Source organism: Apodemus sylvaticus, chromosome 1, assembly GCF_947179515.1.
Source record: "Apodemus sylvaticus chromosome 1, mApoSyl1.1, whole genome shotgun sequence".
Lineage (NCBI taxonomy): Eukaryota > Metazoa > Chordata > Mammalia > Rodentia > Muridae > Apodemus > Apodemus sylvaticus.
Genome location: NC_067472.1, coordinates 182,708,118 through 182,725,642, shown reverse-complemented (window position 1 = coordinate 182,725,642; position 17,525 = coordinate 182,708,118). Strand labels below are relative to the sequence as shown.

The following is a 17,525-nucleotide window of genomic DNA, read 5'->3' as shown; positions in this document are numbered from 1 at the left end:
TAGTAGTGGCGCACACCTTTAATCCCAGTGTTCAGGAGGCAAAGGCAGGCAGATCTCTGAGTTTGTGGCCAGCCTGGTCTACAGAGAGCACTTCAGGACAGTCAGTGCTACACAGAGAAACCCTGTCTCAAAGATACTCCCCTCCAAAAAGTAAAAACACGTTAGTGAAGCAATTATATAAATTATATAAAAAAGGACACAGTGGAAACCATACAATTACACTACCACATGGGTGGTTGGGTTTAAGATCAAAGCATTGTTTTCTGTTCAATTATTTCCCAGACTGAATAATCCTAGTCAAAAGAAATACAAGCTGTTACTAAACAGTTTCCAGAATAGACTACATTCATAGGGTGCTTCTCCAATGTGAATTTCTCTTCAGATGGACAAGCAAGTCAACAAGTAAACTGTCTCTACATTCTTCGGTCTGGAGGGATTGTACCAATTCTCTGATAGCTTCAGAGTCTTGTGGGGTTTAGTTCATCACCAATATAAGTTCTGATGCTGAATAGGTTGGGAGTCATAGTCAAAGTTCTTCCCACAGACCTCGTCTTCATAGGCTTTCTTACCACCGTGAATTCTGTAATGACTGATGAGTTGTGAACTCTGAGAATAGGCCTTCCCGCAAATCTTACATTCATACGGTTTCTCTCCAGTGTGGATTCTCTGGTGTCTAGTGAGGTCAGAACCCGACCGGAAAGCCTTCTCACACTCCTTACACTCATAGGGCTTCTCACCGGTGTGGATTCTCTGATGTTTAATAAGTTGGGAACTCTGACTAAAGGCATTGCCGCACTCCTTACATTCATAGGGTTTCTCTCCAGTGTGAATTCTCTGGTGCTGAGTGAAATTTGAACCGCTACTAAACGCCTTGCCACATTCTTTACATTCATAAGGCTTCTCACCAGTGTGAATTCTCTGATGGCGAGTAAAATTTGAGCCACTACTGAAGGCTTTTCCGCAGTCCTTACACTCGTAGGGTTTCTCGCCTGTGTGAATTCTGTGATGCCGTGTCAGGTCTGAGCCACAAATGAAGGTTTTCCCACATTCCTTACACTCAAAGGGTTTCTTTCCAGTGTGAATTTTGTGATGGTGGGTGAGTCCTGAGGGGTGGCGAAAGGTCTTGCCACAGTCCTTACACTCGTACGGCTTCTCAGTGGTGCGAATGATCTGATGGGTAGCAAACTGGGAGCCAAGCTTATAGAGCTCCCTGTTCTCTTTACTTGCACGATATCTCTCTTTATTCTTAAAAATCTGCTGCAGCCTAAAGGACGGATACTGACTGAGAGTGGGCACGTCTTCACGGTTGATGATCAGTTCGCTGAATTGTCTCTCCTGAGATCCGCGCTGTCTCTCACAGTGGCCATTCCATTCCCGGGCACTGCTGGGACCGGAGCGCGGCGGAAGGTCCTGTCTCGTGAGCTTCCTCATTATCTCCCACTGTGCTGTCTCGATCTCATCCAGCTCCTTCTTCAGGAACAGCTTCTGGGCCTCACATCTTGACTCCAGGACTAAGAGAGAGGGGGAGGGAGTGAGAGAGGGAGGGAGCAATGACTCGCATTTATATTGTTTGGGAGATGTGTACAAACCTGGGCGACCTAAAGCACAGTGGCAAACATCTATAACCTCAGCCTTCAGGACGCTAAGGCAGGATACCGAGAGCCTAAAGTCACCCTGAGTTTGAAGCCAGTCTGAATTTTATGAGACTCTGTATTAAGAATAAATTAAAAAAGAAAAATCGAGGCTGGAGAGATGGCTTAGCAGTTAAGAGCACTGGCTGCTATTCCAAAGTTCTCAGGTTCAATTCCCAGCACCCACATGGAGGCTAACAATTGGCTGTAACTTCAGTTCCAGAGGATCTGGTGCCCTCACACAGATATACATGCAGGTCAAACACCAGTGCACATTAAATAAATCACTAAAAAAAAAAAAAAAAAAAAAAAAAAAATCCAGCCAGGTTTGGTAGCATACACCTTTAATCCCAGCACTTGGGAGAACCAGGCAGATCTCTGTGAGTTCAAGGCCAGCGTGGTCTGCAAAAGGACTTCACAGAGAAACCCTTCAGAAATCCGCCTGCCTCTGCCACCCAAGTGCTGGGATTAAAGGCGCGTGCCACCACCACCCAGCTGATGAAACCCTGTCTTAAAAAAAAAAAATTAACATTATCTGAAGCTGGACATACAGCTCAGTTGTTAGGAATACTTGCTGTTCTAGCAGAGGACCGAGGTTCTGTTCACAGCACCCCTACAGTAGTCACTACTGCCTGTAACCCCAGTTCTAGACTGATAGAGGCCCTTCCTTTTTCTGGCCTCCATGAACACCATGTGTACCACATGCATACATGCAGGTAAAACCCACATATATAAAAATTTCAAAAAGATTAAAATTAAATAAACCAAAGCCAGGTGTAATGATGCACACCTTTGATCCCAGTACTGGAGAGGCAGAGGCAGGCAAATCTTTAAGTTCAAGACTAGCCTGATCTACAGAGGAAGTTCTAGGACAGCCAGAGCTACACAGAGAAAACCTGTTTTGAGAAATGAAAGAAGAGAGAAAAGTGGGTCAAAGAGTAGGCTCAGCAGTTAAGAGCACTAGGTCTTGCAGAGGATCCAGGTTCAACTCCCAGTACATACACGGTGGCTCACAACTGACTATAACTCTAGACCCAAGAGATCCCATAACCTCTTCTGATCTCTGCAGGTACCAGGCATGTACAGGATGTTCATATGCACATATACATGGAACCAAAATAGTCATACAAATAAATACCTTTTTTTGTGACAAGGTTTCTCTGTGTAGCCTGGCTATCCTGGAATTCACTCTGTAGACCAGGCTGGGCATGAACTCACAGAGATACACCTGCCTCTGCCTCCCAAGTGCTGGGATTAAAGGTGTGCACCACTACTGCCCAGCTTGAAAAATAAAGTTTTTTTTCTTTTTCATCAATAAATAATATTGATGAGAAATGGTATTTCTCATTAGAAATCTCAGAACTCCTGAGGCTATAGAGACAGTTCGAGTCAGTCTGAGCTATCCCATGAGTTCCAGGAAAGTCTGGGTTATAACAAGAAACCCTATCTCAATAAACCAAACAAGATGAGAAAATAAGATGACAGGGCGAGGACACAGGACTGCCTCTGTGAACAATGTAGTATGTCGGAGGGACTCAACGCCACTGTGGACTAAGTCTTAACACTAAGGAAAAACTCCATCTAAGGACCTGGTGCGCCGGGTGGTGGCGGCGCACACCTGTAATCCCAGCACTCTGGGAGGCAGAGGCAGGCAGATTTCTGAGTTCGAGGTCAGCCTGGTCTACAGAGTGAGTTCCAGGACAGCCAGGGCTATACAGAGAAACCCTGTCTCTAAAAAACCAAATCCAAAAAAACAAAACAAAACAAAAAAACAAACTAAGGACCTGGTGCCCTCTTCTGGCCTCCATGGGAACTGCGTCCACATGACAGACATATATGCAGGGAACACATATACTCTGTGAACTTTAGACTACTGGTCCACAGAGAAGAGTTATGGGACAGGCAGTGCTACATGAAGAGATCCTATCTCAAAAAGCAGAAATATACGTGTGCATGTGCATGTCCTGAGTGAAGTATGTATATATGTGTGTGTGTGTGTGTGTGTGTGTGTGTGTGTCCTGAGTGACCACGACCCAGACCCGGAAAGTTCCTAGCACCAAATCCTCAGATGTGAACATATTACTTTCTCCAGGAAGGGGAAAGGAGAGCATCCCAGCAGGAGCTGGAGAAAGGGACGGCAGGCTATGGGGAAACCTTTCATTTTTAACTGAGTAAGATGGTCAATACGGGACAGAAAGAAGGAGGGAAAATTAAGTTTATTTTTAAGACCATAGGGATCACATCATTTTATATTTCCCTAAAATTACATGTATTTTTAAGTGCATGTGCACACATGCACAGTAGGCCTAGACTATTAATATTTTGGGGGAGGAGGAGCAGACCTCGGAGATGAGTTGTGGGCGTCAGTGCCTCCCCATCAGACTTGAGGTCTAGAGGCCTGTCTGTGAGGTGGACCTGACCAAGCACAGGGACCCGTGGATGACAGTTCCTATGGCAGCCTCTGGGCCAGCGCTTGCTGTGGTGGAACAGGCAGAGAATTGGACATGGCTGCAATGTTATTTTAACTTCTGTAGGTTCATGCTAAGAACTGCACACGTTAGAGAAGCAGTGAAGAAGTTAGAAGTTTGGATGAATCAAGGACGGTATGGCCCTTCTGAATAAAACAAACAGATGAAAACCTTGTTCAGAAAGTGACAGAAATTGAGTCGACAGAATTGAGGTGGGTGGTATAAGGCTTGCCTAGCAGGCCCGGCCCTGGGCTGACCCGCAGAAGGAGAGAGTGAGGGGAGGCTTCAATGGAGAAGGAAAGGGGAAATGGAGGAGGACGTAACATGGATTATTTAGGAAAATACACACCCCAGTGGACAGCAGACAGCAGATATACAGAGGCTGCGAAGAAGCCTTCCGGGATGTTCCTCAGGCCACAGCCCCTGCAGCCCCCCCCCCCCCATGAAGAACTGAGCACACTGAAGGACCTACAGGAAACTAGGCTTCTCTGCCTGAGGAGGAACCAGACTCTCACTCCTTACAGCTCACACAGTGGTGCTGTCTGTGGTGCTGGGGCCTGAGGTCTCCTCAGTCTCAGCCCCACTGATGTCCATCTGTGCTTGTGTTAACAACCCTTCTAATAAACTTCTTACACCCAGCAATCCATCCGAGGGCCCCAGACCTGCATCTTGGACCTTTCAAGAAGCTTGGGAGGAACTGAAGCCCGAGTGTGCGTTGCAGGAAGGGAGGCAGGAAAGGGCAGCCCACTGAAGGAAGAAGGCCGGGTGCCTTTTGTAACTCCACGCAGCTTTCTCTTCCTTTCCGTTTCAAGTTTTTAAAGACAGGATCCCATCGTAGCCCTGGCTGGCCTAAAACTTACACAACTCTATGTGCCTCTTCCTCCCAAGCGCTGGGACCACGAGTGTGTGCCGGCAAGCACAACTATTTTTGACTCTTCTTTACTTTTATATTTTTACTTTTTGAGACAGGGTCTCACGTAGCCTAGGCTGGCCTGAGACTGGGTGCAATCCTCTCAGCCGCCCAAGTGCTAGAAGTGCAGGCATGAGCCTCCACACTGCATAGCTTCCCGTTGCTAACTCTGCAATACTTAGAAACGCTCTGTGGGACTCGGCTGAAGAAGTCCGAAGGCTTTGACAAAAGCAGGTCAGCATCCTGAGAATCCTTGGGGGAGAGGAGGAAACAGCCCCGCCCAAGGGCAAATCAGTTAGCGTGGACGGACGTCCTTACCCATTGAGAGCAGGTTGCTGTAATTCTCCAGCATCACGTCTCTGTACAGATCTCTCTGCTCTTCAGTCAGACACTCCCACTCCTCCTGAGAGAAGTCTACGTACACGTCGTGGAACAGCACTGACACCTGGAACGATGCCCACACATTACTTGATTAGTAGAAGTGGGGAGCGGGAGGGGACAAGGGGGAGAAGGAGGGGGTGTTTCTATGTAGGAAAAACAATAGAAAAGGAATGAGGTGGGTCACGCTCAATGCAGTGAGACTAAATGTCTGGAATCATAGGGAAGGCCTGTGACCAAACCACTGGGCTCCCGCAGCACTGTTTCCTGCAGACAGCCACCTGGGCTGGAATGAATTTGTCCATTATCCACAGGAAGCTGGGAAGGCGCAGGCCCAGCCTCCATGACTTACACAAAGCCTCAGGGCGTTCTCAAACAGCCGAGAGTAAAATCTCAGGGGAGACGAAAAAGGACATTAGAAGCATCCAGAAAGACAGAGGGCTATGTGAAAGCATCAGGAAGTGGAGGAGTACTGGGATTCTTAAGACTTCTGGACACAAGAGACAAAACAATTCCATACCCAGTGGAGAAAAGTAACCTCTGTCGTAGAAGTCTGTACGTGAGCTATCTTTCGTTCTGAGTGTACATTCCTGGATGTACAAGGACTCAGGGACGGGGCCTGAGGAACTATGGAGGACGCCGTCACCGAGACGAGGGAGGGCCGCAGGAAAGAGTCAGACGTCAACAGAGAGTATCAGAGCAAAACCCAGGGAAAGGATAAAGTCTCAGGAGAGCAAGGCATCTAGAGGGTAAGCAGGTCAGACGGAACAAGGACACGGAGGGAGTCTCCATGTCCAAAAGACGCCGACGCCGACGACGCCATCGCCACCATGTTTCCCAGATAGAAATGCACCAGCAGGCCAGAGAGGCTCAGCGGTTAAAGGTACTTGCTGCTCTTGAGAGAGATTGGAGTTTGGTTCTGAGCCCCCACAGCCATCTGTACTGAAGTGTGAGGGGCTCCGACGTCCCCTGCTGCCTGAATGCACACGGTGCTGACAAAGACAAGGCAGCAGACTTCACGCACAAGAAATAAAAACCGTGGAACTGCAGCATGGCAATGACATCACCAGACTTGGGGGCCTGCCCCGCCCAATGTAGGATTGGCCACCCATCCTCATTTAAAGAAGCCAATTTAATAATATAAGGCAGAAAAAAAAAAAAGAAGTATTAAACATGACCGCCAAACGGAGCGCTGTCCTTGAGAAGAAAGGTTAAAAGGAGACACACGTCTGCGCAGTCCCTGTCAAGGTGTGGCTCCAGCCACCACTGACCCACCGCTGTCGGGGCGTCAGGCTCATCCCCGTAGGTACGCTGTAAATTGTCACATGCAAATTCTCTTTCCAGGAGAGACAAGTTCTCCCTTTGGCTGGGACCTTTTTCTCCCAGCATGAGATAGCTGTGGGGAAGCCCCCACTTCAATAGTCTGATAGACTACTGATTCAGAGACCCAAGGATCTGGGACACTTTCATTTCTGCCAAGCCAGTAAACAATAAATATCAAAGATTTTAGATGTAAATATACCAATAACTAAAAAAAAAAAAAGGTAACAAAGGATAATTAATGTAGCTGAGTGCAGAGGCAAATGGGTCTATGAGATCGAGGCCAGCCTGGTTTACAGAGGGAGTTTCAGAACCTGGGTTATACAGAGAAACCCTGCCTTGAAGAATAAAAAAATAAACAGACAAATAAAGCAATTAACATACGGGGCGTGATGATGCAGGACGGCAATCATAGGTTTGAGCCAGTCACAGGAACACAACTGAATTCTAAGCCAGGTTAATAAAGAGTAAGTGAGAACCTGTCTCTAAAACAGGGAAGAAAACACAAATTCCTTCCTTCCATGACCTGAAATAAAGGCATATGCACCATGGTGTTTAGACCTAAGACTGGAATATGTTACAATCAGGTATCCCCATACAATATTAAAAAAATAAATCTTAATACTGATAGACAAATAAATAAATTAATTAATAAGCCTGGCCTGGTAGTACAGACTTTTAATCTCAGTCTCAGTGAGTTCAATGCAAGCCTAGTCTATAGACTGAGACCTGTTTAAAATAAAGTGGGGGCTGGAAGGGACATGACGGACAACTTGTTATAGTACGTGTAGAGGCACATTTACTTCAGATTAAATAACATTCCATCTTAAAGATAATAAATGCCAACTTCTCGTTCACCTGCTTGTTGTCTGGGATGAAATCCAGGAATTCAGGGCCTTTTCATGCTGGACAAAGTATTTTACCAATAACCTACTTCCCAGGCCTTGGCTTTTCAAGACGGGGCTCACGAGGCACTACAGGGTAGCTTTAACTGACTGTAATGCAAGCTGGCTTCAAATCTCCCATCATCCTAAACGCTGGGATTCATGCATGAGCCACTGGACTCAGCATAAATGACATTTTTACCTACCATTAGACATTTAGGTTAATATTAACCTTTAAAGACTTCCCTTAGCTGGGACATAGTATTTGCCCAGTATCCATGAAACTCTGGGTTCCATCCCTAAAGTTCTATATAAACTGGGCCTGGGTGGCACATGCCTGTAAGTCCAGCACCTGAGAGGTGAAGGCAGCATTAGTCCAAGGTTATCCTCAGCTAAATAATGAGTTGGAAGCCAGCCTAGAGAGTCTCTGCCTGAAACAGTCACACATAAAATATGTTGTCCACTGTCCATTCGCTTCCCTCTGGGGTGTGAGATGCCTCTGTATACCAGACCAGACTGAGAAGGGCGTTCAGAGATGGGGACAAATGGGGCTCCTGGCCAGCCAGGAATGCCAGGCGTGTAATAGCTCTTAGAAGTGAAGTGAAGGGCTGGAGAGATGGCTCAGCAGTTAAGAGCACTGACTTCCAGGGCTCCTGAGTTCAATTCCCAGCAACCACATGGTGGCTCACAACCATCTGTAATAAGATCTGAGCCCCTCTTCTGGTTTGTCTGAAGACAGCTACAGTGTACTTATATAAATAAAATAAATCCTAAAAAAAAAAAAATAAAAATAAAGCTAAGAGATTTGGGCAGCCATAGCCAGGTCCCCGGACTCTCACAGCTATAGCAACAGTGGCAGAGGTGGCAGCTAGAGCTGCTGCCACTGATGTGAGTCTCTGCAGGGGGCAAGAGCCTAGGCAGCCAGGCAGGTCCAGGATCCAGCGGGAGAGTGAACTCTTCCCCAAGTGTTCCCACCCAGTAAAGGCAACCCTCCTCCAAGGTGAAATACCTTGTGTGCTTTATCATGTGGACAGGGACTGTATAAACCTTGGGGAGTGGTGTGGGATTTAGGGGTAGATGTTTCCTACTGGCTGAGTGCGAGAGGTTAGTGGTGCTCTATTTCCACGGGGAAGGACTCTGGGTGCTACATTAGATAGTTGCAGAGCAGGTAGAGACTAGAAGCAGCTCAGCTCCTGCTGATCTCAAATCTCTGAGATTCCTGGGGTCTGAGCTCACTCTGCCTTACCAGTTCTTCTGCCTGGCTCGTGGCACGACCCACTTGCCCTACAAAAAGAGAACCTTAATATGGGAAACAGTGGTATTTATAAACACCGCTGCTGACCTCTTAATTGCCTGTTACTGAGGTTCAGGAAAATGATGGGGACAGATGCTGCTTAATACCATGGTATTGGACTGGAGAGATGGCTCAGCAGTTGAGAGCATTAATTGCTCTTCCAGAGGACCTGGGTTCAAATCCCCATACCAACAATCCAGTCCCAGGGGATCTGACACCCTCTTCTGGCCTCTGCAGGTATGGTGCATGTGGGATGCACAGACACACTTGCAGGCAAAACACCAAATGGATAAACAAATAAGATAAAAAAGAAGAAAAGACTCAGCGACATTAGAGTTAAGGTTTCACAGAGCTTTGACCAACTAGCAGTCATTCTTCCAAACCTAAAGGAGGCTCCTAAACCAGGAGACACAGATGTTCTAAGAATGAAACTGAGCAAATCTATCACACTTATTTTCTTTTGTTGTTGTTAGATTGAGACAGGATCTCATTGTGTAGCCCCGGCTGGCCCGGAACTCACTACGCAGATCAGGCTGGTCTTGAACTCAGAGATCTTCCTGCCTCTGCCTCCAGAGTGCTGGGACTAAAGGCGTGCGCCGCCACTTTTTGGCTGTGATCCCAGCTGGACCTTTAACAGCCGGACCGTCACTCCTGCCCCCAAAGCTTTTTCAGTCTGCCTACTTGAAACTCTTTCATTTAGAGACGCAGTCCTCAACCTGTGGGTCGCAACCCATTGGAGGTTATAACAACCCTTTCCCAGGGGTCACCTTAGATCAGAAAACTCAGATGTTTATATTATGATTCATAACAGTAATAAAACAGTTATGAAGTAGCAATAAAAATAATTTTATGGTTGGGGTCACCACAGCATGAGCAACTGTAACCACAGGCTTTTCTACCCATGTCATAGTTCCCCAGTGACAGCTCTTACGTAACAGTAACAAGACTTATTTATGAACAAATGCCTCGTTCTTAAGCTTTTGGGCTTGTTCTCCAACTAGCTTGTAACTTATATAATCCATTCATACTCATCTAGGTTTGCACCCAACTTCCTCAGATTCCGGGACAAACCTCCAGCCTCTGACTATATCCCAGTGTTCCAATCTCTCTCCTGGAACTCCCGCCTTTTTCTTCCTCCCACTTGCTAATAGGCCATCAGCTTTTTATTGACAGGCAAGGCTTCCAGTCAATGCACAAGCGATTATCCCCACAAAGAACAGTAGTAGAGGGTCCCCGCCTGAGGCAGAGGGAGACCCACTCACTGCCTTAGCAGGTGGCCCTTTCCATCGCAAGGACCCTAGCATGACTGAGCTACATGGCTTTAGAGCAAGGCGAGACCATGTTTATACCTAAACTGACAGTTCCTGGTTCAACACCAAAACAGCATCAAGTTGAAGAAAGCAGACATTTATGTGTACTATAGATACAAGATGACTGCATTCGAATACAAAAACCCCTATGCCTCACCTGAGCCATGGCTTTGATGGCGGCGGGTCGTCTGTGCTGCTCTTCTGGAACGGGGTAGAACTGGAGGAGACAAAGAACAGTGAGACCCCACTTGACTCAGCACACACAGCAGGCACTTCCCAAGGGCTCGCCCCATACTTTGAGGGGTCTAAAGTGGGAAGAACAGACAAAGATCTCAACATCTCTAACTTGAGAGAGCCAGGCTCTGGGATGGCACGGGAGGGGTCTGGGCAATATGGGCACACAAGGCCACACATCCTGTGAGGCCAATCCAACTCCACCGTGGGACAGGCCTCCATCTTAAAAAACAACAACAACAACAACAACAAAAATACAAAAAAAAACTTGACCTGCAGCAGAACCCAAGCTGTACCCACGTACCAGGAAGGACCCTGTGGCACGTCCTTGGCCCATTCCCCAGAGTCACTCCCTAGCTACTTCCTAGCGACAGTCAAAGATGAGTCTGGTCATTTCAGGAGTACTTTCAGGCTGTTTGTGACTGTGTACGGCCTTGCTTCAGGGCACCCTCCGTTGGCTTACAGCCAGGCCATTGGGTGCTTGACAGACTATTAGATGCTCTCCCTCCCCATCCCCTTGCTCGCTTTTTCTTATAAAATCTTGTCTTGCTGCGGGTTCAAGGCTGCTCTGCCTACCCATCCTGCTGTGTCAGAGTTGAGATGGAGGTTAGCCCCAGCCCGAGCTTATAATGAAGAGACCCTAATGGCCTTTTGGGGTTCACGAACACTTCCTGTCACAATACAATTGGTTTTTCAAGACAGGGTTTCTCTATGTAGTCCTGGCTGTCCTGGAACTCACTCTGTAGACCAGGCTGGCCTCAAACTCAGAAATCCGCCTGCCTCTGCCTCCCAAGTGCTGGGATTACAGCTGTGTGCCACCACCGCCCAGCTACAATTCTTGTATAGGGTAGATCATGATGCGAGTGTCTGAGATAGAGACAGAGGTTTGGGACCAGTCAGGCCTACACAGACTGGCTTGCCTCTCCCTCCTACCTCTTGCCCCGCCCTCTCTCAGTTTTGTGAGACAGGTTCTCTCTACATAGCTCTGACTATCCTGGAATTCACTGTGTTGACCAGGCTGGTATTGAACTTGCAGCGATCCACCTGCTTCTGCCTCCAGAGTGCTGGGATCAAAGACCTGCACAACCATATACAGCTTAAACTTAAATCTTTTATTTTAAATCACATTTTAAACCTTTTTTTTGGAGGGGGGGAGAAGGATATGGAGCAATTCCCCTGTGAAGAACTCTATGTGCATCTGCTCTGGCATGGTTTTGCATCAGTTAGAAGAGGGTGTGGGAACTGAAGCGCCTGCATCCTATTGTAAAGGTAATTATAACTGTTTGCTGTGGAGGTGCATGCTTTTAATCTCAGCACTTGGGAGCTAGAGGCAGTGGATCTGTGAGTTCAAGGCCAGGCTGGAATACAGACTAAGTCCCAGGCCATCCTGGGGTACTCAGTGAGACCTTGTCTCAAAAAAAAAAATAAATAAATAAATAAAAATAAAAATAAAAAATTAAACCAGACACGGCAGAATGTTTATAAGATTAAAAGTTAGAAATACTCAAATGTCAACTATCTGATGAGATGAGTAAGTACCACATTCTCCAGATGAATTCTGCTGACGATGGATGGAACTTGAGAACATCATCCTGAGTGAGGTAACCCAGAGTCAGACAGACATGTATGGTATGTACTCACGAATAAGTGGACATTAGCCATGAAGTGCAGGATAACCAAGCTACAAACAATTCATAAACCCAAAGAAACTGGCTACTAAGGAGGTCCAAGGGAGGACTCCAGAGTCCCACTCAGAAGGGGACACTAAATAGTCATCAGGGATGTATGGAGAGAGGGAACTGGGGAGGAGAGGAGGTGAGGACAGGACAGGGATGGCGATCAAGTGGGGAGGGCGAGAGAGGCCTGGGGGTGAGAGTGGAGGCCAGTGGGGGGGGGGAGGCGTCTGGTGACTTGCTGGAGCCTTGGGAAGGGAGAGAATCCCGGGAGCCCATGGGGTGACTAACTGAAGCTGAGGCTCCTACTGGAGGGGGACAGGAGGGTGACTGAGGCCACCTCCTGTACCCAGGCAGGACTTCCAGAGGCAAGGGGGACATCAATCCACCCCAAAAATCTTCAACCCAAAATTTGTCTTGCCTACAGGATGTGCAGGGATAAAGCTGGAGCAGAGACTGAGGGAACAGCTATCCAATGACGGCCTCAACTTGAGACCTCAGGTTTCAACCTTGGGCTCCCAGGTGAGAGCCCACCCCCGACACCATGAATGGTGCTCTGCCATGCTCGCAGACGGGAACCTGGCATAACTGTCTCCTGAGAGGCTTCGTCCAGCAGCAGATGGAGGCAGATGCAGAGACACAAAGTCAAACATCAGGTGGAGCTTGGGGAGTCTTGTGGAAGAGTGGGGGATAGAAGTGAGCGAGTCAGAGGGTGGAGGGCACCCCAAGAAGACCTGGAGTCAACGGACCTGGGACTATGGGGGCTCACAGAGTCTGGGCCACCAACCAGGGAGCGTGTGGGAGCTGGACCTAGACCCCCTACACATTTGTAGCAAATGTAAGCTTGGTGTTCATGTGGGTCCCCTAAGAACTGGAGTGGGGGCTGTCTCCATCCCTGTTCCCTGACACTGGATTACCCCCTACTTGCAACCCCCTACCTGGTTGTGCCTCAGTGGTAGAAGATGTACCTAGACCTGCAGGGTCTAGATGCCCCAGGGAGGGGTGGTACCCAGAGAGGCTCACCTTCTCTGAGGAGGAGATAGATGGAGGGAGAGATTTGTAAGGTGGGACTGGGAAGAGAGGAAGGAGGGTGGCTGAGATTGGGATGTAGAGTGAATTTTAAAAAATAAACATTAAAAACAGTTGGAAATACTCACATGGCTACCATTAATAGTCGAGATGAGTAAGTTCAGTATGCTTCAGATCCTGAGATATCAAACAGCACAAAACCTCAGTTAAGCAGCGATCCCACTTAACATGGGGAAGTCCCGCACAGGTATCCAAATAAACAGAATAGAATACAAAGGGAAGCACGGTAGCACTCACAAGAACTTCTAAAACGAGCAAAGGCTAAAGAAGAACGCACGCAAGAGACACACATCCAAAACTTCACACTCACAACCCGCAGACCCACAACAGGGACGATCAGCTATCAGAAACCTACCTACGAGGAGCCAAGAGGACGAGCCACCTGGGACTCGAAAGCTAACTTAAGCACAACTGCACTTTTACTACACAGAATCCACAGGTATCCGCGCCTGCACCGTGCTGCACGTGGTCACGACATCACACAGTCGCACACCCCTACAAGGACAGAACACCCAGCCAGTCAGGAGCTCTCCACATCCACACACAATACCACACGTGCCCCCAGCTCGCTCGCTCCCACTCACCAAGGGGTGGTGCCCGCCACCGTGTTAGCAGAAACTGGCGCTCATCACCAGTGCAGCCCTAGCGCGGCGATGACTGTTCAGGAGTAAGCCGCACAACTCCGACTTCAACTCTTCCGCCGCACAAAGCCCAGCCTCAGTGTTCGCCCCGCCTCCTCCCGGGTTCCGCACCACAGGCCTTCCTTCCAAGCTCCTCGAGCGCTGCACTGGTTCAGTGCACCTCCCCTCTTGCCAGCAAAGCTCTGGGGTCATGCCAGGCGCGTGATCTTCCCGCGAGAAGCCAGCGCGCCTTCTGGGAAATGTAGTCCGAGGTAATGCGACAGACAAAATGGCTCCCGGTGGGCGGGGCTTCTAACGGTTCCGCCGCGATGTAGACAAGTGGACGACACCCCAAATCGAAACGCATCCCTCAGGATACATAGAACCCTATATCGGCTTTCATTACTGCATTTAAAATCATTCCAAAAGTTTGAAATTTGTTAATTTCCTGGACCTTCGGTACTATCAGTAGATGATAGACGGAATCAGTAAAGGGGCGGAGAGCTGGTAGGGGGTAGAGTGTGACTTGCGTAGCAAACATATTCATCTAGCTGAGACTTCCAGTAATGTAATTCAGTGCAATAGGGAAAAAATATATTGAGGGGAAAAGGTTATCTCAATTCCTCAGAGAGCTAAGCCTTTGCTTGGCCACTTCTGGAGGCCTAGTGCCCCCCAGAAGTGAGTGTGCAGGAATAGATCTCCTGGGCAGACATGGCTTGTTCTGGAAATGCATTTGGCTTGGTACTCATTAGCAGGTCCTGTAGGTTGAAAGGGTGGATACCAGAACCACACCTAGGATCCCCATATGCCTCTAATGCTAATCCTCAGGTGGGGCAGGAGAATTGTAAAAATACGTTTTCAAAGAAGGCATTTTTGGGACAGGGTGACCTTCAACACCTATGTAGCCCAAATTGGCCTCACGTTTCTTCTGATCCACTGACCCAGCTTCACAGTGCTGCAGTTCCAGATACCACCATGCCAACCCAAGGTCTTTGTTGATAAAATTGTTTAAACTTGAGGACAGAACAGAATATTGAATCTAGAAACATGAATGAATTCGCGGAGGACTGGTAATTGATTGTGGCAGTATCCCGGTCAATGGGAAAGTCATGGATGACTGGAAAAATAATCTCAGTATAATAGTGTCGGAAAATAATAGGCCTCTGATGTCATCATTGATTTAGGAATTGCAGTGTCTCTGCAGAAAGCAGAGACAGAGACAGACAGAGAGACAGAGACAGAGAGAGAAACAGAGACAGAGACACACTGAGCCTGGTGTGGGCTTTTGAATCCTCAAAGCCCACCCGCCAGTAACACACCTCCTCTAACATGGCCACATCCCCTAACCCCCATCCCAGGCAGTTCTATAAACTAATGACCAAGCATTCAAAGGGATGAGCCTGTGAGCCAGCTCGTTCAAATCTCCACACCCAGCAATCCCACGCTTCACTTCCCTCTAACAGGCCGGATGGTGTAATAGTCATCACTGGGGTAGCCCACAGGCGGCGCTCCCTTAGCTCTATTCTGTGTGACTTCATGTCTTTATAAGATCTTCGTGTCTTTATAACCAATTTTATTACGTCATAAGTTTATAAGATGCAGGAAGGAGCATCAGGAGTTGCAGGCTAAGCAGGCCTTTGAGACCAGACTTAGCTGCATTAGCTCTTCTCTCAAAGAAACAATAAAACTGGAAAAGACTGCGGGAGAGGCAGCTGAGTTGGTAAAGTGTTTGCCATGCAGTAGAAATTTCTGGTTTCTTTAACAACTCAGTTGTGTCACGTGATGTTTTTCTGGAAACCGTCTTATGAGAGGGCATGTGATGCTTTGCTAAATGGAACCCCACAAACAGTGGGACGGTGCTCTTGCTTTCCTATTCTGGGCAAAGCTTTGCTGGTCTTCACTCTGTAGAGAGAAATGCACCAAAGAACTCCTCATGGTATTCCTGCGGATCCTGGCTGCTCTCCCTGATTTGTGCCAATTGACGGGGCCTTGCAGTTTCTGCTGCATCTTGACACCAGTACTAATCCATTTTTGGTGTGTGCTGTTGACCTGGACTGCTGGAATCTTGTCAATGAAGAAGGGATTGCCTCGAGAAACTACTTCTACATGGGTCCACAACCTCCTTTTACTATTAACCTTCTTTCTCCCCTACTTCTGTTCGGTGGCCTAGAAGGGAAGTTGAAGTGTTTAAGAACCCAAGAAATAAAGTAGGTTTTGAAAAAAAACTGCTAAGCCTGCAAGCAGGCCGCCTCTCCTGAAGTCAGGATTTCAGAGGGCAGCTTCTCATTGGCTCTTGGAGTCCCTTTTATGGGGAAGGGTTAGGATTGATAGAAAGTAGCTGGAGAGATGGCTCAGCAGTTAAAGAGTACTGACTGCTCTTCCAGAGGTCCTGAGTTCAAGTCCCAGCAACCATATGGTGACTCACAACCATCTGTAATGGGATCTGATGCTCTTTTCTGGTTTGTCTGAAGACAGCAACAATGTACTCACACATTTTAAATAAATAAGCTGGGCAGTGGTGGCACATGCCTTTAATCCTAGAAATTGGGAAGCAGAGGAAGGTGGATTTCTGAGTTCGAGGCCAGCCTGGTCTACAGAGTGAGTTCCAGGATAGCCATGGCTATACAGAGAAACCCTGTCTCAACAAACAAACAAACAAAGAAACAAATGAAAATAGCTGTAGATATAATTAGCTATTAGAATTTGGACATAAAACTGGGGGCTCTGTGCGGGGTGGGTAAATGTGGGAATGTATCATGTGAAAGGGCATCTAGGAAGGTATCTGGTAAAACACATATTGGTAAGGCATAAGGACAGTCATATATCCCAGGTTCATGAATTTAGCAAAGTACAGGGCTCACAGTTCGTGGTGGCCCCCGTTTGGTTTCACACTGGCCTGTGTGATAAGAGATAGAGAGACAGACGGCTAGAGGCCAGGAGAGCAGAAAATCAAGAGTGGTGGACAAGAGGCCAAAGGGGCTAGATTACACAGGGAAGAGAACCTGGAGAAAGCACAGCCCAGACCCAAGGGTAGGAGGCAGGGTATGTCAGATGTAAACCCCTGGACAAGCATAAGTAGCCAGGTCCCGCTCCCAGACTAATCTAATGGCCTGGCCCAGACCCTTGGGGTGCAAGAGTGTTTAGGGCCAGCATTCTAGACTACTCTACCACTGTAAAGGCTGTTTCCAGACCCGTGATATACTGGCTGACAAGATCCACTTTATAGAGGGGGGGAAAGGGGCGGGGAGGGAGATCAGAATCCCACCAGTCCCAGGCTGCCCTGGAAGCTCCGCCCCTTCTTCCGTCCAAACCCTATATAATGTCTGCCTCCTGTTCTCTTCTTTGCTGTTTCTTTCAAGCAAAGGCACCCAACTATTTTGAGCCTTTCCTAATAAACCTCTCCTGAGGTTTGTTGTAGGGTGTGACTTTGTGGTATTCCTTGACTCCTAACTGCCAGGAGAGCTTTCCTTTCAGAGCTGTAACACTTTCAAGGGGTCCTAACCGGTGCTAAGAGACTGGTGGACATAAACTGCTTTGATATGTTAATAGGCACCTCAGCGGTTTGCCCAGTTTTGGGACCTAACACCCAGGTTACACATTAACAAACATCCCACAGGACCCCACAGAGCACCTGCATACTGTTTTCCACATTGTTATACACTGTCACAACCCTAGAATATATGGCTACAAAAATTACAATTTCACAGCAGCTCA

At 47.8% G+C, this 17,525-nt stretch overlaps 1 protein-coding gene and 1 non-coding gene across 2 annotated transcripts; both read right to left on the bottom strand.

The window, feature by feature from the left end:
- LOC127671927 (zinc finger protein 566-like) lies at positions 1–14,009 on the bottom strand. Its single transcript, XM_052167052.1, has 4 exons — positions 13,776–14,009; positions 10,353–10,412; positions 5,328–5,454; positions 1–1,511 (listed from the first exon to the last, which is right to left on the bottom strand). The coding sequence occupies exons 2-4, from the start codon at positions 10,359–10,361 to the stop codon at positions 484–486; spliced, it is 1,164 nt and encodes a 387-aa protein (XP_052023012.1). The 5' UTR covers positions 10,362–10,412; positions 13,776–14,009; the 3' UTR covers positions 1–483.
- Positions 4,028–4,144, bottom strand: LOC127676522 (small nucleolar RNA SNORA5). Its single transcript, XR_007975995.1, has one exon. It is a non-coding gene; the product is annotated as a small nucleolar RNA SNORA5 (small nucleolar RNA).
- Positions 14,010–17,525: the final 3,516 nt, after the last annotated feature.